At 55.5% G+C, this 24,767-nt stretch overlaps 1 protein-coding gene across 3 annotated transcripts in view; it reads right to left on the reverse strand.

Annotated features, from left to right (window-relative positions):
* The window catches only part of MASP1 (mannan binding lectin serine peptidase 1), a 59,052-nt gene that overhangs the window by 13,687 nt on the left and 20,598 nt on the right, over positions 1–24,767 (reverse strand). The window contains exons 3-11 of one of the 3 annotated variants that reach the window (XM_019503466.1): positions 21,391–21,568; positions 20,476–20,607; positions 19,898–20,094; positions 18,916–19,063; positions 18,212–18,330; positions 17,110–17,188; positions 8,803–8,940; positions 7,507–7,581; positions 551–3,819 (exon numbers count right to left, since the gene is read on the reverse strand). In XM_019503466.1, the coding sequence (XP_019359011.1) occupies positions 2,924–3,819; positions 7,507–7,581; positions 8,803–8,940; positions 17,110–17,188; positions 18,212–18,330; positions 18,916–19,063; positions 19,898–20,094; positions 20,476–20,607; positions 21,391–21,568 (1,962 nt within the window). In that variant the 3' untranslated portion in view covers positions 551–2,923. Of the gene's footprint in view, positions 1–550; positions 3,820–7,506; positions 7,582–8,802; positions 8,941–13,964; positions 14,369–17,109; positions 17,189–18,211; positions 18,331–18,915; positions 19,064–19,897; positions 20,095–20,475; positions 20,608–21,390; positions 21,569–24,767 lie in introns of those variants that run through there. The other 2 variants (XM_019503467.1, XM_019503468.1) reach the window with 2 other exon arrangements.

The following is a 24,767-nucleotide window of genomic DNA, read 5'->3' on the forward strand; positions in this document are numbered from 1 at the left end:
GCCAGGGGACTTGCAATGACCTCAGCCAGTTCCTTTAGGACTCTAGGGTGGAGATCGTCCGGACCGGCTGACTTGAAAACGTCCAGCCCCTCCAGAAGTTCCCTAACTAGTTCCTCACTAACCCTTGGCCCAGGTGTGCCCCCCCTGGGGCCCGAGGGGGGCCCAGCAGGGAGGTGGCTGTTTTGGTCCCTACTTAGGCAGACTTAGGATACGACCAATTCCCTGCGCTTGCAAGGGCTGGACATTGGTGGATCCCCTCTTCTTATCATCCTTTGTGCTTTTAGGGATAATTTCTACTTCGGGGTTTGGGGGAGACGGATGTGATGTAGAAGGAGGGTGGCTGTGGTGCTCTGAGTTGAGTTCCTATCATGGCAGAGCTATGCCTCGGGGGGGTGGGCTGTGCAGAAGGAAGGATAACGTGGTTGTAGGACGGGACGGGGTGTTGGGGTGGGGATCTACCACCAACAAGCGTCCACCCCGTGGTCCACTGTGCTGCAGTTTGCCCATTCGAAGCGCTCCCCGCCATGGCATCCTCAGTGCACTGGCTTTGTCCACACAAGCGTCTTTATTTGGTTCTCAGGAAGGATAATACAGACCGTACATACGTAACACGAGGCGCTTGACAGAAGGCCGTACAAAAATATGTCAACAATATCATATCGTCTAGCTACGCGAAGGCAAACGGAGTACAGTTCGCGGCACGTGGGTAACATAAAGGTATGGCTTGGGCAGCATGGTCCTGGCTTCAGTGCTGGCAGCCTCAAGGGGCAGGGGGTCTTGCCCCTGACTCCGGGGAGACTCCCATGGAGGGAGTAAAACCCAGTTAGACTGAGGTTTGGCCCGGTGGGAGCTGCAGGCGTCCAACGGAGCAGGTGCCCGCTCGATATGGAAGTGTGTCGGGGGCTTGGCAAGCGTGCAAAGACAACAAGGCCCTGCCCCAAAGGGCATCTCTTCTGGCTTGGAGAGATGCCCAGGGTGAGATACGCCAGCGGGGAGGAGTGTCAGGCAGATGGTGTAGTGGGGAGGCACCTAGACTTCTCCTGGACTCAGAGGGGGACTTTTCTGCACCCCCAGCACACATTTGGTCCTGTAAGTGACTACAACCCCATGGGGCAAATGCAGGCCCCTTGTCTTTGCTCTCTGGCCAGGGAGGGGGAGGATGTGAGAGGGGAGGGAAGGTGTTGGGGAGGAGATGAGAAGAAAGGAAGGGGAAGAATTGACCTCTCCAAGCCCCCACCAAAATGTTAGGACTCACTCAGGGGACTGGGCTCTGGGCAGGCCAGGCTCTTGGCAAGTGCCGCCTCACTTCACCCCGGGGTAGGGGTTGGTGGAGCAGAGCTCTTCAAAGGGGAAAGCCAGGGATAGATCTGGCTCCTAGGGTCCGAGATGATGAAGGCAGAAGGGGCCTTCAGGCTGGCAGCAGCCCCACTCGGGGCCCACCGGCTGCTGGATGGATGCTGGGAGCTTCCCAGAGAAAGCTCCAGGCTCGAAGCAGATGCCATGGGGTGTAAAACCCAGAGGCCCAGGGCAGGCTTGCAAATGCCCATGAAAAAGGCCTGCACCAGAGCAGTGAGTCAGGAGAGGGAAGGCATCGCAGTGCATGCCCGCATGAGCACCCCTGGTGCCACCTTCCCCCTCTCTCCTTGCAGGGCTGGCTCCGCTCCATCTCGCTGGTGTGGTTTGCTAATACGGGGATTCCTCCTTGCAAGGCACTGAGGGTGACAGGCGCTACCTCCAGGCACAACAGGAGGAGTGGAGACAACGTGGCCCGCTGAATTGCAGGTGCATCCACCAAGGTGAATCTCAGCACATCACTTTGCAGCCCGCGCCTTGGGCTGAGGGAGGAAAGGGGATGCCTGCTTGCTAAGCAGGCAGGGCACACAGGGGCTCCCTGGGCCCCTAGGAAAGCAGAGAGGCAGGATCATACAGCGGGGAGAAAAAGAACCACAGGGCTGAACATCTCTGCCACAGATTCACCATGGGGCCTTGGTCAAGTCACTTTCTGTCTCTGGGGCCTGCCTTCTCCCTTGGGTTTTGTTGTTTCCGACCTCAGAAGCTGGGTCTCTCCTTGGTTTTCTCCATCTCAGAGCTGAGCCTCAGGCAGGGAGGTTGCGAGGGCTGGTCCCACCAGGGGTGAAGTTCTCTCTGCCAGGGCGTCCAGACTCGGAGAGGAGTTTCACCCAGAGACAGGGTTCGGGGCTGCCGGGGGTCGGGTCTCTGTGAGCACAGGTTCGTGGCTCCATCCGTGGTTTGCGGCCAGCTGGCCCCTCAGGCCCTGAGCAGGGGGATGGACTAGATGTGCTCTCCTGAGCGTCCTTCCAAACCTGCCATTCAATCCTGTGGTTTGGTAGCTGCACCGGGGCAGATCCTGGAGTGACTGGAGAAGTGGAGTGGCTTTGGGTTGACACCGCTGTAAAGGAGATCAGAATCAGGCCGGCTAGCTCTGCGCCAGCCACTAAACCTAGCCCAAAAATGCCAGGAGGGATGGGACAGATGGTTTTAAACACCCCCCCCCCGAGCTCCTTGCGGGGCGGCAGGGCAGGACGGGAGGGCTGGGCCTAAAAATGGCTCTGGATGCTGCAGAGAAAACACGCTCTGTCGGCAGCTCCTGCGACTCCGCTCCAGCGAAGGTGGCGTGATGAGGATCTTGTGGGCTTCCCCCCCAAAGCGGGCATGGAGAGCGAGCAGAGGGATCTGGCACAAAGGGACTCCACGTGTCCAGATGAAAGGGGCCGTTCTGTCTCCATCGCTCCCCTAGCTCGTGGCCTCTCTGCTGCCATCGGGGCTGGGGCTGGAGTGGGCTCCAACTGGGGGAGCATGGACACATGGGGACGACGGGATACGGGGAAGGAGGGACCGGTTGAGGCCTGGAGTGTGACGGAGTCCAGCCAGAGTCCTGCCCGCTGGCTGAGCTCGGACAAGCTCATCTCTCCAGCTGGGGGTCCGGCAATGTCCACCTCCCAGAGGCGCCCACGTGCTCCTCCACCCAGTCCACATAGTTCGACACTTTGGTGTACACCCCGTACACTTGCTTGCTCCCGCACTCTTCCGGCCCGCCCCATGAGACCAGCCCCTGGGCCACCCACCGCTGGGTGCCCGGGTCCTGGATGACGAAGGCTCCCCCGCTGTCGCCCAGGCACGTGTCTTTCCCCCCTTCGTAGTAGCCGGCGCAGAACATGTTCTCGGTCACGCTGTAGTTCCCCGAGCGGGACTCGTAGCTCTCCTTGCACTCGGCGTGCGGGACGACTGGCAGCTTGACGTACTGCAGGATGTCGGACAGGGTCCGCATGCCCGAGCTGATGATCTCGTCCACGGTGATATTGGGGTTGGAGATGCCCCAGCCGGCCACGAGACCCAAGGTGTTGGGGTGCGGCCCCTCCAGCTCGCGCTCGAACTGAGGCAGGCAGACGGGCATGACGTGGGGCCCCATGGCCACCCTCTCCTTCAGCTTGACCAGGGCGATGTCGTGGTTGTAGTTTTGGATGTCGAACCCTGCGTGCAGGACGATCTTCTCCACCGTCCGGTTGACCGCGGCCGTCTTGCGCCGCACGTCATGGAGGCCCAGGTAGACGGTGACGTGCTCTTTGGACACCGGGATGACCGTGTTGTCCCGGCGCTGGGAGCGGAGGACGTGGGCCGCCGTGAGCACCCACGAGTCGGAGAGCAGGGCCCCGCTGCCGAACCACTTGTCGTTGGGCACCCGGGACGTGTCCTCCACCACGATCAGGGCCTGCCAGGGGAAGGAGCCGGGCTCCGCGTTGCGCCCGCCGATGATGCGCTTGATGATGCCGGGCAAGGGGCGAGCGGGCCGGCCGCACACTGGGGAGAGAAGAGACAGGGCCGTTACTCCAATGCCGCAGCAGCGAAGAGCGGGGCAAAGGGCTCCCTGGTAGATTATGCCAGCGTCAAGCAACCCCTCCAGTCCCAAATGCTCTTTGTTACTGGCCTCTGTGCACAACCCCCCCTCGCTCTCTCTTCTCCGCTGCTTGTCTCGGGCTGATTTTGACCCCCCCACAAGTCCGTTCCTTCGTCCTTAATCTCTTGGGCCCTTGCAGACACGTCTGGGAGGGAGGTTGCCAGTTGTACCTTTGTCTTAGAGAGTCTGCTCTCATCCTACATTCATCACGTGCCCTAGAGAGTCACTTGCACCATCTGTTTGCAGCTGGGTCGAACTGGCCCTGATGCCAGCTTGGGATCCTCATCCTTATGCATCCTTCTCCTCAGCCCTTTAGGGAGGCCAGTACTATGTCTCAAAGGCTGGGGACAGTGAGGCATAGAGAAGGGAAGTGACTTGCCCAAGGTTACACAGTGAATCAGTGGCAGAGCCAGCAGTGGGGGCCCGCCTCTATCCCCTCCCCTTCCAGCCACTGTGCCGCTTGCCTCTAGATCCTCCTCCTTGTCCTTTGGGACATCCTTCCTTCGCTGTTATTGTTGTACTTTGCTCCATGACACGGACTGCCTTTGCACCCCAGTGCCCCTGCTCGCACCAGATGGAGCCCCCCGGAGAAGGGGCAGCCTGGCGGCATAATGCACCTGCAATGATGCATGCCCGCAGCTCAGCGCCATCCATCATTGCACCAAAGGACGCCCCAAGTACCTTCGTGGGGGCAGGCGGGGAGGAAGCATTGGGGCTCCCGCCATGCCTCTCCGGCACACGAGCGCTCAAACGAGGCCGCGAGGATTGCACCGCCAGCGACCTATGCTGGAAGGTCTTCGAGGCTGGGCCCGACCGCACAGGACACCAGCAAGTCAGGAGCTGGGAGGGAGGCATCTTCAGGGCTTTCCAGCGACGGGTTCGAGTCCAGCTGGGATTCGGTGCTCAGATAGAGACGCTCTGCTCACCTCTAGGCCGGGTCTTTCTGCCAGCATCCCCTTGTCTCCTCCACCCCCACCACAGCTGCCCAGCGTCCCTCTAGGTCCCGAAGGAAATGCATTCAATTGCCTGTTGGGTCCGTCCCCAGGAAGGTGTCTGGAGCATCCCAGAAACATAGGGCTCGATTCCAAGCTCGCCAGCAACACCTCGGCGCAGAGCCAACTCACACCTTGGACTTTGACCTGGCTTATGTCTCGTGCGGGTTGCTTTATGCCCTGCTCAGACTCAGGCCTGCCCCCATTTCCCCCTGTTGCTTACTAAGAACGGGGTCAGGCTCAGTTGACCCCCTCACCGAAAGCCTGGCCCGTGTCACCCCTCCTCTGCGGAGCTGACCCGGGCGCTGCAGTAGCCATGGGGGTTGCAAGCCAAATGGCAATGCTGCCACGATGCTCAGAGGCGGCCAGTGAAAGACCCAGATGGCGGCTAGGAAACAACCTCCCAGCTCGCCAGACTCATACAAGCAAGCCCCTTTGGCCACCCACTGCTGCAATCTAGATTAGTCCTTGACCTGCCCTAGTTAGTAGATCCAAAATTGCTCTCTCAGGAGCCCTAATTTGCCTCCCCTGTCCCATTAATGTATCCCCCAGGCTGTCCATCCAGCTCCTTTAACCCAGCTGGAGAAGGAAAGGTGCCCATGAAAGAAGGGGCGCATGGAGAGAGGCTGCAGGGGTGTGGAAGAAAGCAATGGGATAAACAGTCTCTGAGGGCCCACAACATGCCTGGTCCTGCCTGGTCCCTGGGAGACTGAGCTGGGAGTGATTCTCTCCCCCTGGCAGCTGCAGCCAAAGAGGGCCACTTGGGGATGTGGGCAGCGAGGCAGGGGGTGACCACTAGCACAGCGCTTGATATGCTGCCCCTTTCACAAGCATTGATGGACACAGCCTCACATTACCCCAGGCACAGGGAGAAGCAGCAAGGCCAGCTTCCAGGCAGGGAAACTGAGGCACAGAGGGGTGACGATGACTTGCTTGTAGCCGCCGAGCAAGCCAGGGACGGGTCTGGCAGACGAATGCACGGGGGCAACAGACATAGACACCAGCTGCACGGCTGCAAGCTGGCGGCCGAGTTACTTTTGCACCGCATCGCCACGTCTGAGACCCGGCCCCGGGAGGGAACATTTGCCTACGCAAAGGTGACACCTCTTGGATGGGGCTGGGGGGTGTGTGAAGGTGGGCATTCAGGCATGCATTTAGTATTGTAAGGGACACAAAGATGCTTAGCTCAAAAATTCCTGCATCTCTGCCCCATGCAGCTGTCAGGCTGTGCCAAAGCCTGGCAGAGGTGGGCTATGTATTTTAGATGGACGGTGCTTTTGCCCTCACCCTTCCCATGCCAGCAGGAGGAATCCTGCATGGGGGTGACTCTGCTCTGGTGCAACGGGGAGCCAAGCAAGGGTTCATAACTATTAATTTCTGCCAGATGCAGGCCCCAGGTACCCGGCCGTCTTGTCTGAGCATAGAGGAGGCCCAGCAGTGGGTGATGGAGGACAAGCCTCCCTCCATGCAACCCTTCCTCCTGCCGCACCTCCACCCCAGTGGAGCAGGATTGCCTCTGGCAGATGGGCTATGGCACGGTTGGGGCTTGGGAATTCAGTGGCATCTGGCTGAAACCTGCATTTGGGAAATGCCCCCAGGCTCCCGTTGTATGGGAGTCTGCAGGGAACTTTCTCTTTCTAGTCTGGCTTCTTTCCAAAGGGCCGGACCGCTTTCCCCAGCACTGGCACCGGATGAGAACGGGGTACGCCTCTTGCCATTTGCTGAGAGGTGTTTTTGTTGGCGACAGAAAAGCTGCACACACCACAGGGTGCACATGCATGTGTGTAAAGCAGGAGCAGCCGGCTCAGCTGGTTTGTAACTCAAACCGGCTTTCTCTTGGCCAGAACGGGCCTGCCGCTCGGAGAGGGGCAGGACAGGGGTGTTTGCCAGGTTCTCGCACAACGACGCCCTGGTGCAGGCAGCTTGGCCCTGAGGTCTTGCAAGGGTAGGAACAAGTGAGTCCTTAACACCAATCCCTCCTTTGACACTGCCTTCTCCTGGGGTCTTGGGCCCACCCCTGAATCTCTCAGCCTCAGTGTCTCCAGCTGTGAAATGGGGGCAAGGCCCATACAAGTGAGTGGATGTCTGAAAAGCACCTTGATGCCTGCTCTGTAAAGGCTTCTCCAGCACTGTGGGGCTGGGCCTGTATCGAAAGACCTGCCTCTGCCGGCTACCCGGTTTTGGTTGGGCTTGGGGGTGGATTCATAGTGCTGTAGGGGCCAAATTCCACCAGTGCAATGTTCCTGACACATCCAGTGACCCCAGGGGCTGGATTTGGGCCCCGTGCCTTAGAAAGAGGTCTGAGCTGACAGCCATGATCTCAATGCCTATGCACTTTGGGGGATTCAGGACTCTGGGCCCCACTTCTGTGACTTCCCCCCATCTCTCCAGCACTCGCTGCTGGGTCCTACAGGGCAAAGAGGTAGCTTTTCCCCTGGGGATGAGGCTTGTGTCTCTGCAGCGTAGCCTTCGAGGTGGGCATCCGTCTATTGGGGAGGCACCACATCGCTCCAGGCCTGAAGCGCAGCCAGCAGAACTGGGCCAATGCCTCCCACCCTCGCCCCATGCCCCTACATCCCCCCTGAGCTCTGCAGGTACCTGGTTGGCAGGACGGCAGCTTGGTCCCCAGCTCCTCACTCCTCCAGACCCCGTTCTCATCACAGGTGTACATGCCTGGAAGAGAGTGAGATGTTAGCCCCATGGCCTGGATGCACCGGGGTTTGCACGTGCATGGCTGGAGGACCTGCACTGTGCCTTTCCTAAACACAGGTCTATCACGTGTCATGATAAATTCTAGGGCCCCGGGTCACACCGGAGTAGCTGGCATAGCTGTCTGCAAAGGCAGAACCAGAGTGTTGTCCGAGGGCAGAAGGGCTGCCTGGAAAGGTTGCCTTGCCTCCACTAGCAGGTCTCGCAGCTGGCACCGCTTGATATCTGTGATATGGGGTCCCAGACTCTAGCGGGCACCTGCGGCTCTTCCTGAAGGCAGGGGGCATGGATGAGCCCCAGCAGGAAGCATCTTCCAAGGTCATCACACCGTAAGGATGGAGGCAAGTGCAAAGGAGTGGTCCTGCCTTCGGAGACGTGGCTTGTGCTCATTTCCACGGGCCACTGGGCTGCTCAGGGCACAGCAGGGGCTGTGTGCTGGGAGCGGGGATATGAGCAGATCACACACCCTGATGTACCAGTCTGCAGAGGGTCAAGGGATGGAGGCACCAGCTGGGTCGAAGAGGCAGCACGTGGGGGCTGTATGGCACGAAGCTGGCTCTGGAGAGACTGCTCCAAGCCAGGTTAAAGGCGCAGACCTAATTCAGCCCAGCTGGTGCCAGGGAGACCTGGGAAGCCAAGCGCTACAGCCTCACCGCTGCAAGCGAAGCACGGACCAGGCATTCTCCATTCCCAATCGCCCACAGGAGGGTTTTGCAGTGGGCTCAACGGGGGAAACTTTGCACACAGACAAGCAGTAATAAGGATTATGTGGCCTGGGTGCTGCTATCAGTGAGGCCTGTTGTCTTCAGGCTGTGGCACTTTCCCGTGAGGACAGGACTGCGCTGTGTGCGGGCAGGGTTTAGTAGCTAGACATGGCTAGCGCTGCTCCCTAACAGCTGCTCCCTGAGGGCCAAAGAGCACTGAGATGGCAGCATCTTCTCTGCCGAGACGTAGCCCTGCGGGGTAACACGGTCGTCTTTGCAGAGACCGCCGGCAGCCGGCTTTGCCTTTAGCAGCACAGACACCCCAGATGAAACCTCTGTTTCCAGCTAGCTCCTTCCTCCCGGGGCAGCCACGCGATGTGGCCAGGATGCCGGCACATGTAAGCATGTTGCACACGGACCATTGCAACCCCGTGCTTGCATGGACACAATCCCTCCACCCCCCCTCGCACAGTGCCCTCACCGGTGACGTTGGGGGCCATGTGGTAGTAGGGGCGCTGGCAGGAGTACCGGATCGCGGAGCGGTAGGTGGTGAGGTTGCTCCTCGAGGTGAACGTGATGAACCCGTGCTCCAGCTCCGCCGGGGCTCGGCAGTCGGCCACTAGGGAGAAAGGAGAGTGGGGTCACCTGTGCTCGCATCCCTTCTTGGCACGGTGACCCAGCACCACAGCTACATGACATTATCCTCCGCTTTATGACTTTATAAAGGAAGTGGGGTGGGACAGATGCTCCAGAGGTCCCATCTAGTCCATCCCCCGCCTGAGGCAAGATCAGCCCTCTGCAAACCAGCCTGGTACAAATCCATCACGGGGCTGGACCCGATGATCTCATGAGGTCCCTTCCAGCCCTCAACTTCTGTGAATTAGCTGAACTCTTAGCAAAACTCCCACCAGCCCTGATATAGCACAGACCTCACACCTGAACCTGCCACCTGGAAAGCAGGGGACCACGGCAGCCAGCGTCCTGCTGCTATAAAAGGTTGTTAATATACACTCAAGAGATAGTATCACAGAGTCACAGACAACGAGGGTTGGTACATCTAGTCCAACCCCTGCTCCAAGCAGGACCAGCCCCAACTCCATCATCCCAGTCAAGGCTTGGTCTACCTGGGTCTTGAACACCTCCGAGGATGGATCCAGGCCACGCTCTGGATACAGAGGAAGGCAAAATCCACACAGTCTGTGCTAGTCTGACCAGGGGGTAAATTTCCTTCCTGACCCCAAATGTGGCATCAGTCTGACCCTGAGTGGAGGGGCAAGACCCTCTAGCCAGGAAGTCCCAGCAGGAGCATTGGCACAGCCCAGTCACCACCCCCAGCCTGGGGTGCAGCCAGCACCCAATGCTGGTGATGAATGCTTAGCCCCCCCACACAACACATGTAGCAGAGAGGGAGCAACTAGCAAAGCCCAGCAGCCTGGGAAATGCCCACAGCAGGCATTGCTAGGCCTAGATCATCCCCCACCCACGGCTGTCCTTGAACCCCTCCAGTGTTGGAGAGTCCACCCCTTCCCTGGGCATCTCCTCCACAGCCTCCCTGCTCTGACAGTGAAGAAATGTTTCCTGAGATCTGACCTCAACCTGCTTTGCTGCAACTTCAAGCCAAGCTAACTTGGAGCTGGGCTGGCAGGAGGGGAGGGTGTGCGTGTGAGCAGGGGCTGTACGTGTGTGCCTGTCTCGGGTCCCAGATCAGCCTCTGGGCAGCTTTTCCTTCTGTTGAAATCCAGGTGTGTTTTGCTTCTGCTTTCAACGGGGCTGTGATCCTCCCTTCTCTTCCCTCTCTGGTATCTGGGAGACAGGGAAGACGGGCCAGCCGGAGAAGAAGGCTCTCTCAAGTCATAGTATCATAGAAAATGGGGGTGGGAAGGGACCTGCATCTAGTCCGACCTTCTGCTCCAAGCAGGACCAGCCCCACCTACATCATCCCAGCCAAGGTTTTATCTACCTGGGCCAAGCACAACAGTTGAAGGATCTTGGTTGTGATCTGGGTCTCAGGAGTCCCCATGTTCAGGGCCTCAGACTAATTTATGCTGATTTTGCATTGCCTGCAAGTGAGGTGAAATTCCTGTAGCCCTTGGGGCGAGGTAGACACTGATTTAACAGCAGGGCATGACCCATGATGGTTGTTCTCTGCCTGGTAGCCCGGTTGTTTGGGAAAGAAACCTCTAGACTAGTCAGTGTGTGAATTAGGGGCCATGGAGGAAACAGCTGGCAAGTGGGTGTTGAGAATAAGCACCCGAGGCTGCTCCTGCCCATGCTAATCCCTGGCACCGTTGCTGGCGTAGGCCCCAAGACACTCACTGAAGACCCTGTGGCGACTCTTGGGGATGTGCAAGCACCAGGCCAGGCAGTAAGGTGTTCCCGTTGCAATGCGAGCTCAAATGCTGGTGCTGGAGCCCCAGCCGCAGCCCTTCTCCCACCCTGGCAGATCGGCCAGCTCGCGGGAATTTAAAACGTCTCTTGAAGCAGGGAATTTGGGAGCTGAGGTAGGGGCATCACTCGCATTGTACCTCGCCTTGCAGGGCAGGCGTGGTGTGGCTGCCTGTTTCTCTCAGCGCTTTGTTAGCCCTGTATAGATTGCAACCAGCCAAGTGGATGCGTTGCTGCTATTTGAGCTAATTAGTGCATATCTGTAGGTGTGTCTGCACGTGTATTTATGCGCACCTAAACTTCACGAGCCTTTGCTTAAGGCATGCTAAGGTGATTTAGGTGCGCATCTACAAATAGACACGCTAATGCGCATTAAGGCGAATAGCTAAGTCGCCTTAGTGCACGTGCAGACATGCTAATCGCATTAACATGCTGTGTATCCATTGACGCACATGTTAATGCGCATTAGCGTGTCTACACGTGTGCTAATGCGACAGTTATTTCCGCCGAAATTGGATACCTGCTTTAGGCATGTATCAAATTTAGGCTCACATAACAAACCACCATTGTTAAGGCACACTAAGGGCATGCATATGTAGACTCATACCCTTAATGCACCTTAAAAATGGGGATTTTAGGCTAAGCTCACTTAAAAGAGCATCCTGTTATGATGAGATGGCGTTGCACTGGATCTCCAGGGTGTTGTGGAGCAGCTCCTGCTGGGGCAGCTACTAAGGCAGACAGAGACTTGCTCAGGCCTTTCCCCCAGGCCCCACCACTTTCTCAGCAGTTCAATGCCAAAGTGGGTCTCACGCCGCCACTAGATGTGCTCTTTGGGGGGCTCGTAGGAAAGGCAGGCTGGCAGGACCCTCACAGGGTCATCTCGCCCCACCCTCTGCTCAAGGCAGGATCATGGCCATCTAAACCCAGCCCAGTGTCCACCCCAGCTGCTATATACACTTCCAAGGATGGCGATTGCACAGCCTGGCTAGGCCGCCTGCTTGAGCACCCCCACGAAGAGCAAGTTCTTTCTAACACCCAGACCACATTTCCCCCATTGCCGTGTAAGCTCCTGGCTACTGTAGGGGATAAAGAAATCGAGAAGAATTCATCGCATCCTCTTGGTCAGCGCCCTTCAAGTAGCTGAAGGCTGTCATTAAATCCCACCCTGGTTTTCTTTTTTTTCCAGATTAAAAACTCCCCATTCTTCCAGGCTTTGCTTCTATGTTGTGTTTCCCAGACCGCTGACCCTCCTGGGCGCTCTCCGTGGCACTCTCACCTGTGTGTCCACATCTTTCTGGATCTGTGATGCCCAAAGCTGGACACGGTACTCCCGGGGAGGCCTCCCCAGTGCTGAATGGACCCCGTTCTTAGCTCTTTCCCAATCTGGATGGGCTGCACTATAAGGGACCTCTGGGGGTGGGGGTCTCTTGTCAGGCCCCTTCTTCTGCCCCTGCCCCCCAGCCTCCCACCCCTCTGTCACTTCCCAGTGGGGAAGCACTGGGTTCACCAGGTCCCATCTCTCGGCCGCTCTTTCTGGGGATCCAGGCTTTCTTGCCAGGCCATGCTGTTCTCTCTGGCCAAGTCCCCGTACCTGCAGGCTTGAAGGTGTGTTATATTTTGGATGGGCTGCCTCAGTCTGGGCTCCTTGTTCTGACCCCCCTCCACCATCAGGCCCATCTCCCCGCCCCTGACTCTTCCCTATTTCTGGTCCCAGCTCCATTTTGGCGCTTGCTCTTAGGGCTCCCTTGCTTTCAGGCGCAGACGTGACCTCCTTGCTCTTCCTTCTGCTGCCAACTGCTCTGTTCCTCAGGCCTTTTCTCCCCAGGCATCTTTTTCTCTGGGCTATAAGCTCCTGTCTTGTGCTGCAAAGCTGCTGTGGACCCGCACACTCTCCTCAGACATCCATCCTCACCGCCCTGGCTGTCAACGCTAACTCTTAAAGATCTGTCTCAGGCCATCACTGGCCAAAGCTTGGCAACCCTTTCCCCTTAGCTCCCTTCTCCATGGGGCCTATCCAAAGCCAGTTGAAGTCAAGAGAGAGCTTTCCAATAACATCACCGGCCTTTGGTTCACTGTACGTGTATGCGTATGTGTGTGTGCTTCCCCAGTGGCCTGGCTCTCTTCTCCAAGATCCTCTCTTCATCCCCTCTCTCCCCACTGCACTGCTTCATCACTTCCTTCTAGCCTTCTTCCCTCCATGCCTTCCCTTCTGTGACCCTCCACCCCTTCCCTAGCTTGCTCCATCATTTGTTCCTCCAGCCAAGTCCCCGGTAGCATGCTATCAGCCTTGCTCTTTCCATTTTTATGCTCGGAGACTAATCTCTGGCCCTGGAAAACAATGCTACAAGGAGCCACATCCTATTCTACCTATTAGGCATCTAATGGTGCTTGTACACGTGACGGAGCTTTAGTCCTTCAGGTTGTGGTCTATGCCCCCCAACTTGAAACAGTGAGTTTTAAATTGCAGCCTACCCTGTCACTGTACACATGTGATTGTCCAGGCCCCTGTTGAAGGCTGAAGCCCTGAGGGGCCCAATCCTTTCCCCCTGCAGAGTCTGCCTGCCTGTCCTGTGGCCGGGTGGTGGGGCAGGGAGGGAGGTGAGCTGACTAATGGCTGCAATGTTCCCAATTGCAGCGTTGCAAGCTAAACCACATTGGGATATCATTTAGTTTGCAATAATGCAAACTCATTTAATCCCCTACTCTGAAAACTCAGGTATGTGTAATGCTTGATGCCATTAAGTCACATACAGGGAAACTTTCGTCATGTGTACAAGCGCCCTTGGCAATCGGTGCCTAAGTGCAATCCTCCTCCACCCTGCTCAAATCCCTGACAAGCCATTGATGTTAAAGGTGGTGGCTCCTCCTCTCTAGCTGTTTTCTGTGACTTACTCTTCAGGCTAAAAGGACAGTGTGCTACACAGGAAAGGCTCATGAACAGCAGCTCTGGACGAAGGCAGCAGCTTGGCAGAGGCAGCAGCAGAGCTGGGAAGGCATGCTGAAGGGGCGAGCCCAGATGGACAGATTCCCTTGCGGGTCTGTCTTGCAAGCACTTGTCAGTCCCAAAGAGCCGGGGTGGGGGGTTCACATGCAGCAGGATGCAGGGAACGAGGCTGGCTTTTTTGCTCTGAGAGACTGAAAGGGAGCAAAGAACAGCTCTCATTCTTAGACCGACCAGCCTGGCCCAGGGTAGGAGGGGGAAAGCAAGGCCACGAACGGTTATTTTCAAACAACAAAGCACAGACAAAGCAGCTGCTCCTTGCATCACGGTTTTCATTGCTGTGTCTCCGAGGCGCAGTGCAGACACCTGCCAGAGTGCCCTGTCCCCAGGGCAGCAGCCTGGGGTGCGGGTGGGTTGTGCTTTTCCTGGGGTATGGGGGTGGGAAAGGAGTTCGATCCTTTCAGTCGGAGTGTGCCAGGTAGGCTGGGGTGAACAGGGGTCCAGCATTGAATCTACAGCAGTGACGTCTCTCCCCAAAGGAGATCCCCCCTGCTGCAAAGTTGGAAAGGGCTGGGGGGAGAGCACAGGGAGTATGCCTTGCAGCCTAGAGAGTCCCTGATATGTCTAAGAGACAGTCTGCCCCTTCTAAGAGGTGGTCATGCCGTCACTTGGTCCGACTCAGCTCTTCTCTCTGTCTTGTTGTCGGCTGTCTCTGCAGCTGCGCCGAAGGCAGAAGGGGAAAGGGAAGGGAGGAAAGCAGAGAGAGAGAAAGAGAGAGCAGGATTAACAGCTGAGCAGAGAGAATCCATGCAGGAAACATGCCCCCATAACACCACGAAGGGGGATCAATTCAGCAAGCGTCCAAGGGTTATATGCGGAGAGCAGGCTGGGCCTCGGAGGCAGTGCAGAGGGGTCTGATCGTGTTAAACACCGTAATAACAGGATGACACCTTACAGTGGCGCCAACACCATGCCCCCTTATCCCGGTCCTGGCTCCACTGGGCCAACACCCATCCTGCAGTGGCACATAGCTGTCCACACCTTCTACTACAAAGAAACTCTTTGCTTTGGCCCAATATCAGCCTGTTTTTGTCTTATTACAGCAGGGGTGAAAATGGTTTTGTCTGCACAAAAAATTGGAAAAACCAAAAATGTTTCATTTTTGTACTTTTTTTTTTTGCAGCTTTTTCCCCCTTAAGAGACGGTTTTTGATTTGTCATTTGGAGGGGTTCTGTTTTTTTGACAAACCCTGAAACTTTCAGTGAATAGACGATAACGTCTTAGGGGACCTACACGATCATCTTGTCTGAGCTCTTGGATACCACTGCCCCAAAGTGGTTTGTTTGGGGGTTTTTTGGTCCAAACCCCCATTTTTTGGTGCAAAACGTTTACTAAGAAAAATGTCCGACCGGCATCCATTCTCATTTGGTCTTTGTTCAAGCTCTGGAGGAAGAGATTTCTTTAGTAATAGATGAGTTAGAAACTCAATATCTGAGGGGGTTTTGTAGCAAGGCATGTCCCCTTCAAAGGCACAACTAGCGGATGGGGAGTACGTGGCAGTTCTGACATCACTGCAATTGCCACGTCCAGGGAGCTTTGCAAGTACAAGTTACTCCTTGCTACCACCTGCCTACGGCGGGTTCAGCAGAGCAGTATTATTGTTATAAAACAAGGATCCACCGGCAATGGAGGCGGTTGCAGAGCAGGGGCTCTCCAGCCAGAAAAGCTCCAATTCCTCCCAGCCGTTCTCCATCCCTAGGTGTAAGAGAGGCAACAGCGTGCACATTTCTGGCCTTAAGCAGCTAAAGCTGGCAGGAAAGCAGACTCAGGGCACTTTTGCCTAGAGGTACCTGCTTTTGCGTGCGTGCATGAGCAGAGGGAGCAGCGTCCAGGACACGGGGGTTGGATCCATTGTCCCAGGTAGGATCGGTTCAGGGGATAGATCCCAGCTGGGAAGTTGGCATCAGGACCTGGGTCTGAACTCTGCCCACATTCAGGGGGTTGAGGTCTGATGACTGTCTCAACCCTGTCCCTGCTCATGTGCTTTAGGGTCCCTCTCCCAAACAGGAGGCAGAGGGGAGGTGAAGGGATGCCCCTAGCTCTCTATGCAAGCCGGCATCCCATCCTGTTCTGCAATCCCCAGGCGAACCACCTTCGCTTGGGTTGTTCATTTTCTCTGTTGGCCTGCATTCAATTCTGACCCAGCTTTCTTGGCCATCCATGCCTGTCTCTGCTTCTCCACCCCTTCTGCCCAGGGGAAACACTGGAGCACACAGGCTGGGTGCCCCAGGGACATGCAAGGGGTGCCCGCACTCGAGACATGTCATTCCTGTATTAGAAGTAGGTCTGCCTAAAGCCTGGGGCCACTGGAGCTGTGCAACATCCCAGCATCAACCTTCAGCAGCAACGAATCAATGTGTTTTTTGAAATATCAGGCCAACTTTTCTCACTCCTTTTGCTGCTGTCCGTATGCCTTGGTTTTGGCTGCACTTGTGACCAACCCAGACCTCTGGGTCTGAGCAACTCTAAAACCAAAAAGCAGTTCAGTTCCAGGTCCAGATATCCCACGTGGGCCTTGTTACTATAATAGTTTGAAGCCCCTTCTCCCACCCATCAGCTGCAAACATACCGCTGGCATAGGTGGGTTCAAATCCATATCAGGATTTGGTAGCTGGGCCCCACCAGCCCCAAGAAGAAGCCGACAAGCTGACTTATCACAAGGAAGGCCGTCCCAGGCCGCGTGTGGGAAGGGGGCTCTGATAAGATCCTAAATGACCCTGGAGCTTGTGGGTGTTGGTCCAACTGGGAGAGAGCTTCTGAGCCTTCCTGGATTTGCCCACCTCTGTCTGGTAGCATCAGGGCTTGAGCCAATTCCTACTGGAGCCTTCCCGGTGCCTTCAAGGAGGTATGGGCACTTGTACATGCTGTGTACTGGTTACATACACATTACAAAATGGCCTGAAAAATCACCGTTTTGCTATTTTAGTTGTGTGAGCGAATGCTTGTTGACTTTTTTATCGTGGTAGGTTTCAAACAATTGTGGCAAACTAGACCACCTCCGCCACGCTTTAGTTTTACCGTGGCCAATTGTTCTAGCAAGTTTTGTTCTCTCGGGATACTTCCGTTAGGTGCGCTCTTGCACTATGGACCAGGCCCTTCATGACGGGGTGAAAGCTAATGCAGAGGACGATGCCATTTATCCGTCTGCTTGGAGACAGTCCCAGAGCCAGGGCAGTGCTTGTTTGGAGAGGGAAACAGGGAAAGCAGGTTGCGCTTATTCAGTTGCATTAGGGAGAACAAATACCCGACCTGTCATCTTTGGCACAAACTCTGTTGTGCTCTAGGAGAAATGGCCAACATGGTTTTGCAGGGACATCCGTACACCCCTGCCTGGAGCTTGGCACTGGGGCTGTTACCCCCAGATAAAGGGTACTGGGAAGGGAGAGAGGGGCTTCTTACTTTTGCAGATGGGGACCTTGTTGCTCCACGTCCCATCCTTCAGGCACTCGATTTGGAAGGTGTCGCTCTCCACATCGCCCTGCGCAGAAGGCAAGAGGGAAAGACATGGTCACCCCAGCCTCGGGACCACCCCACCCCTTACAGCAGAGAGACAGCCTGTCTGGGATGGCAGTAGATAGGCCCAAGGGGCGGTTGAGTGCTGGGTCTAGGACCACTTTGTGGATGATCCCTACCTGCTGGAGGTCATCACTCAAAATACCAGCCTTGCTCCACTTGCAAAGTTAATAGTTTCCTTTACAGGCTCTCAAGTTGGAAGCCAGAGCCATGGTCACCGAGTTGGACAGGTGGCATACAGCTGGCTAGGGAGATTTCCCTGGGGTTCAAGACCACAGAGGAGCTGAGCAGAGGCTCTACAGAAGGCCCCTCTGCTCCTCTTTGTCTTGTGCAAAGCCAAGCCTTGCCTCTGCTTGCTCGCTGGCTGGTGTGAGACACTAGGCAGGTGGTTTGGGGAAAAGTTGGTCCGCTCCACCTCCACTGTCTTTGCAAGGGAAGGTCTATGGCGTCAAGCATAGGCTGCTCCCATGTGTGGTCTCTAGCAGGGCAGGCAGGGCTCTCCTTTGGGTTACTTTGCCCCTCTTGAGCACAGAGGTAGCCGCTGTCCTAGGGAAGGAGGTGGGAGGAGGGAAGGGTCTCCTTAGGTCTGAATGAAGGGGGTGATGCAGGGCTGCGGTCTCTGCTTCAGCGGAGTGGTCCCAGCAATGACCGACTGGGAAGCGCCTTTGTGTGGTGCTGGAGCCTGACAAAGCATGAGGGTAGCGCCCGATGGCAAGGAGTGGGACGATGTGGTTGGGGCTGGTCCTGCTTGGAGCAGATGTCCCTCCCAACCCTCATTGTCTATGCGTTTATGTCCCTGGGTGCCTGGCCAGCTTCACAGGGTACCACTGGGGGCTTCCCATCACTACAAAACATCGCACTCCTCTCTAATTCAGCATGTGCCTATGGCACGAGAGCACGGGCACAGGGGGCCTTCATGTGAGCCCACTCCAACGGACTGAAGAGACGCTGCCCCAGCCCCAGAGATGGAGGCGAGCAGTCCCTGTACCTTTAGCACTTTGTATCCGGGGTTGCAGCTGATGACCACCTGGTCCTTAAAGGTGTACCGTGCCTGCAAGGGGTCGATCTTCCCATTGATGGGAGGCTGCACGAGAGGGCACAGGTTCCCTTGGCAAGTGGGGAGAAAAAAAATGCAAATTCAAATGGCAGCCAGCTAACGGGACGGAGGCCTGGATGAAGCCCAGCCACGGCAGGCCTGTTCCCAATCCTCTTTATTGGTGCAATGATACCTGCTGCTTCTCCCTGAGCTACGATGCTGTGCAAAATGGCACAGGGGCCAGGGCTATCGGTGCTACTGAAGGGGCCCTCAGGGATGTCACGAACCTCAAACCGGGGGGTGCCCTTCCCACCCTGAGCTTTGCCTCCCTGCTGGGACTGCTTCATTCCCAGCCTACTTTGGACAAAGCTAGGACTCGGGACTCCCTCCTTGGGACTTAATATGAACAGCCTGATGCTCCCAGTGGCCCAGAGCCTGGCACGGTGGCAGGCAGGGCTCAGCACTGCTGCCATCAGTCAGGTCCATCCAGGTAACTTCCTCCCCCGCAGAATGAAATTGCACCGTTAGATTCACTCTGTGCATCCCACACCCTCCTTCGCCTGGAGTCTCAGGACCAGATGGACCATCAATCCCCCTCTACCCGGTTTGCCAAGCCCCTGTGGGTGCAGAGGAGGGAAAGGAGCAGGGTGATTTACCGGTGGCCGTGTACGACAGCTTCCACCCTCGGTTCTCGCCCGAGTTGTCGCTGTGGAACAGGATCTGGACGCTGTTGGTCTGCGTTTCAATACGTCCCGGGGATTTTTCCCCACAGAAAGGCCCAAACTCCAGAGGGCCAGCTTTAATCTGCCACAGGGAAGCAGAGCAGATAGCTTTAGGAAGCATTGAGGGCTCCCCACACCCCGCGGCTGGTCGACAGTCTGGCCCTAGACTTCATGGATATAAAACATGTCTTGGGCCCTTTGTAAAGGGGAAAGGGGTCTTTCTCTCCCTTGTCTCCTACTGGCTCTTTATCCACCTCCAAACTTTACAAAACTTGGCTTTTATGTTTGCAAAGAGGGCACTGAAGGGCATCTCCTGCTTGGAGGACCCGGGCATAGGAGATGCGGACACCAGATTTGGGGTTGGGAAGGCATGCACCCCACAGCCAGACTGGCTCTGCCTCCCTCTGTAATGAGGACCATGTTCCTCTTCCGAGGATCTTCTGGGCATCTGCTTTCCTGGTGGCAGGGCACTTTCCCCCTGCTTTCGAGCTGCGGCGCTCTGCACGGTGGTTTGGGTTTGTAAGATGCATGTGGCTGTGATGGGTAAGGGATTGAAGTGAGCAATTTTTTAGGCCTCTGGCTAAAAGACTGCCTGCAAAGGCGGAGGACAGGACTCGATGGCCTTGGGAGCCCCTTCCAGGTCTCTGTGGCCAAGATGCAGCCCAGCGAGCAACACAGCAGGAAAGCACTGCTTGCATGTGAGGCCCTGGAAAGTTTGGAGAAATAGAGATTTCATGAAGCACATGGTCCTAGCATGGAAATCAGAAGGGATGCAGGCTCCTCTCATGCTGGCTTTGTTGTATCCTTGGAGGACAACAGCCCATGGCTCATGGGACTATGGCTGGTCCAACGAGACAGAGTGAGAGCACCCAGAGCGGGGGTCCATCCCCTGCCTCCGCCAACCCAGCTGGCTCACCTTGATGTAGTCGTAAGGGCAGGAGACCTCGGGATGGTCCTCGATGTCGATGCTGTCCTCGAACTGCAGGGTGATGAAGAAGCCATCCTCCAGCTCGACACGGTACAGGCAGTCGGAGCTCTTGGGGTACGGGTTGGGAAAGTCGGCGCTGGTGATCACCCCGCTCCTCTGGGTGAAGAGGTTGTCGCTGCACTCCACTGCAACACGGCCGGCGCGGTCAGGGTCCAGCCGGACCTCGCACATGGTTTAAAGCCCTCCTCGGCTGGCACTTGCCCTGAGAAGGAGCCTCCTGTTCCCAGCCCTTTGCTATCTCACCCCAGAGCATCCTAGACTCAATCTGCCACCATGTCCAGGCAGTTCTGATGCCCCCCACCCCCCCATGGTAGCATGCATCAGAAGTGGCGCTGATGACATCATGCTGATGTCATACCCCTGGGAGCCACCTGAAACCACTGCAACCAGTACAGCCTTCTTCCCACCTCCATCATTTACAGTGCAATGAATGGTCCCTGGGCTCTCAGGTCCCAGGCAGGCGGGCTCGGAGAGGAAGCAGGCCCACATTGCCCTACAGCCTGTACCTTTGCAGGTGCGGTTGTCAGAGTGCAGGATGTAGCCGAAGCGGCAGGAGCAGTAGTACCCCCCGATGTAATTGTGGCAGTAGTGGTCACAGGCCAGCTCCTCATCGCTCTTCTCCAGGCACTCGTCCACATCTGCGAGGAGGAACCGGGGTCAGAGCATTTGCATCCTGATCTCATGCCTAGGCCATCAAACGCCAAAGCCGAAATGCTGCGCCTGGCCACCTGGCAATGCCGTCTGGTTTGTGAGGGGCATGGGGAGGCCGGCCTGCTAGGGGAATCAGCGCTCTACCGAGGGGAGGCAGGTTGCAGGACCGGAGACCCTTGCATTCCCTGCCATCCCGCAGACGTTGTGCATGTGCTGTAGCAGCAGGCCCCTTCCACTCACAGTCCCTTGGGCAAACCCTACTAGGGAAAGTCAACGGTTAGGAAAGCACGTGAGCGTGTTTGCAATTGTCTGCCATGCAACGGGGGTGGGGACGTGCCACGCGTGACCTGCCAGCTCTCTGCAGGACACTGGAAAGGGGAGCAGAAATGAGAGCCTGCTGCTATACGCCCAAACCCTGCAGCACTGGGAACGAAGCATCCCGCTGCTCTGAAAATGGCCCCAGGTAACAAGCCTGCATTTGCAGTTCTCCAGCATACCCTGCCTCTGGTCATGCTCAGTGTCTCCAGTGATGATTGCTGTATTGAGTATTTGCATCACTGACCTCTAGAAATGCAACTGGCCTGGGCAACCAGTCTGCTGTAGACCCTGTACTGCTTACCTCTGAGACAGCTCCTCTTTTAGCTCAGGGAAAAGAAGCCTGCTTTTTTTAGAGTCTTTTCCTTTGGTCTCCCCTGTGCTCTGGAGGGCTGAGAGGTCACGGCCCAGCTTGGGCTGCGAGGTCTGCACGTTTGCTGCTACACGGTACTTACCCACCGCTGTGTAATGGGCCTCGAAGCCCGTGAAGCGTTCCTCGTTGGAGAAGTCGGATCTGAACGTGAGCCCCATGTAGGAGCCAGGGGACAGGATGGCTTGCTGCCCAGGGGCTTGCTCCGTGTCGGTCGTCTCCCGGCCACAGAAAGTTGCCAGGACTTGGTCTTCAGCCTCGATCTGTTGAAACCATAGAGAGAAGCCTTTAACGTCAACCACAGCAAGAGGACTGAAGGACTGCGGAGGAATGGCTGCAAAGCAGCTGAGTCAGCTCGCATGGGGCAAAGCATTCCTCCATCGCACCGAATTAAGGGCTCAGGCCACCAGAACCACGGACGAGTCACTTCATGTGGTTTGGAAGAGCTTTCCCGGTGAGGTCATTTGGGCCAGCCTCCTGCATCGTGGCAAGGTAGAGTCTACCCTTTCCAAAACCACCACTCCTTCAATCGCTTTTAAGTTTAGGAGGGACCACCATGAAGCGCTAGTCTAATGCAAGCCACAGCCCTTTGCCTAGTAATTTGGGTGCTGGAGGGAACCCGTCCACTCGCTTGCATAAGTGAATGCAGCTGAGGCCCCAGCCTGGAAGTGGACACTTAAGAAGCTGCCTCTGAGGGATAATGATCAAACTAGCTTTGAAGGCTTCCCAAGCTGGCAGCTCTGCAACTGGTAGCATGCCCCATTGCCCAGCATGATCCTGGAGCTGCGACTTGGGCACAGAGACAAGCCCCATCCATCATGTGGCTACTTGAATTGTTCCAACGGGTTGTCGTAATTATTGGTGCTTAGGAACCACTTAGGACAGACTCTGTGTCTCTCAGCAGGAGGAAAAATAGTTTCCAGAGGGTTATTTTCATTTTCTTGCCTTAAACCTCCCCCTGGTATTTTAGTGGAGGGAGATCCGGTGATCAGGACATGAACATCTGGAGAAGTTGCCATCAATGCCTGCTCACCTGCTGAGAAATAGAGGGTGATGGCTGCTCTTCAGGGTTCATAGACTTCATAGATTTCATAGACATTAGGGCTGGAAGGGACCTTGGAAGATCATCGAGTCCAGCCCCCTGCCCCAAGGGTAGGAAGTCAGCTGGGGTCATAGGATCCCAGCAAGATAAAAAGAAGTGGTCCCTCAAGCTGCTCCCCTAGGCAGCCACGCTCTGGAGCTGAAGGCTTTGCACCTTCTTTCCTGGTGTCACCGTGGCTTTATGGGCGGTTGTACCATCACCGCCGCTTGTAGACATCTGCATCTTCGCCTGGAGCTGCGGGCATTGGGTTGTCTCACCCGCACTGCTATATAGAGCGATCCATTCCTCCAACTTTGGGATGCAATGTTGGGGATGGGCTTCACTTGCTGTATGTTCGCACCCCCAGGTGGAAATTGGTGTGTGTGTATTTGTATGCACTGGGTGGGGGTGGTATTTCTGGACCTCTCAGGCTGTGGTTGCACATGACTGAGTAGCAGGACGGTCCCTGGGCACATAGGAGGCCTGCGCAGCAGGAATTTCTTCTCTTCCTCCCTTGTTTTTATCTTACTTTCTTCAGGCAAAAGCAAGCTGTGCAGCAGAGAGCAGTGCAACCCTTAGGCGAAGGGTGTAGGGACATCACTTACATGGAACCTATAAGGCGCATCTACACGAGACGCTTACTGCGCATTAGCCTAATTACACTGCACAGTAGCATATCATGGCAAAAACCGAGCTAATAGCCTACTGCACAGTGTTATTAGGCTAATGCACAGTAAGCATCATGAAAAAAACCATTCGGTAACTTCAGGCACCACGCATTTAGTTAGTCCTTTAATAAGGAAGTAGTACACAAAGCACCCAGTATCTAAGGTGTATTAATGAACGTGTGTAGATGTGCCCATAGAGGAAGAAGTGAGCTGCTTTGGTTCTCCTGTGGAGGAGAGACTGTGAAGGTCACAGCCAGTTGATAGCAGACCAGTTTGCCCCTGAAATGTTCCCTCGCTGCCTCCTGCCATAGTGCGGGCACCTGCTGAGTCTCTGCTCTTTGTGCCAGGAGTGGATTCAGAACCGGGGGACTTTCAGTTCTGAGATTTCTGCAATACGATATCAAGGGAGCTCCAACCAGCAGAGTCAAGACCAGAAATCAGACTTGGTTAAATAAAAGGATTTCTCTTTGCTTGCTTTTTTTTATTTTTCCCATTTCATTGAGGAACTTTGGGAGTTTGTTTTTGGCGTTATGTTCCCTGCAGTGTCGGACCCCTGCAACGCGTTACAAACCTCATGCAATTTACTGGTTAATTGTGCAAGACATGCAGTGCAAAGTGAGACCGGCCACACGTGCAAAGTAGTTATCACACAGTTAACCGCTTAATTGTGCAATAAATTAAGTCTGGCTGCATGCGCAACGTAATGATCACGCCGTGAAAATCTCCATCCAGCTATAAAAAGAGCCAACCAGCTACAAATTGGGAGTGTCTACATGCGCATTAATGCCAGCTTAAATTTACTGCACAGTAAGTTACTGTGCAGTAAGCAGAAATAGGCCAGCGTCCACATGTGTGCATTAATGCTGTTTGCGGACTGACTTGGGACTAAAGTTAGCCCCAAGTCAGCCCACACACACATTGTTACTGTACAGTAAGGCATCTATATGTGCGTTACTGAGCAGTAACTAATCAGGCATAAATTTGATACCTGCATGATGCAGGTATCAAATTTACACTCAAATCAGTGTAAATCACCATATTTACTGCACAGTAAGGGTGTGCATGTGTAGATGTGTGCCTGTACTGCACAGTAATTTGGTTACTGTGTGACATGCCCAGTTAGTGCTTGAAAATGCATAATAACTTTATAGGTGGTTTCTGTCCAGCTTTACTTTGAACATGTGGCAGGGCCCTCAGAGACCCAAACACATGAGAACCAGAAAGTGATACCGAAGCAAAACAACCTGCCAGATTTTACAGCCTCAGCTGGGCACGGTCCAATTACCAAACAAACGGCACGGCAAACAAGGTTGAATACTGGAAATGAGATTAGCTACAAGGCTGAATACTGGAAATGAGATTAGCTACAAGGCCAGTGGATCTCAGTGTTTTTAGACTCAAGGCACACCTGGCTAGATTCAAGCCCCCTCCTCCATGGAAAATTTTTAACTCTTTTATGAAGTACAGGGTAGATACGCACGTAATAGGTGGCTGAATAAGATATATACTGAGCACAAACTTTTGTGAAGTTGAGTTCACCCCATCAGGTGCTCCAAGAGGACAGCACAGAGCCAGTCAGGCTAAGTACAGACAGTCAAAAAGCTCGAGGCTGAATTGATTCAATCTTTGCAGGTTAGTCTACACTGCAGAGATTGAACCAATTAGCAAATGAACAGACCTTCATTTTTGATTCAGGAAATGCAGCCACTTGCT

This window comes from Gavialis gangeticus, unplaced genomic scaffold (genome assembly GCF_001723915.1).
Source record: "Gavialis gangeticus isolate Ggan-Ray unplaced genomic scaffold, GavGan_comp1, whole genome shotgun sequence".
Lineage (NCBI taxonomy): Eukaryota > Metazoa > Chordata > Crocodylia > Gavialidae > Gavialis > Gavialis gangeticus.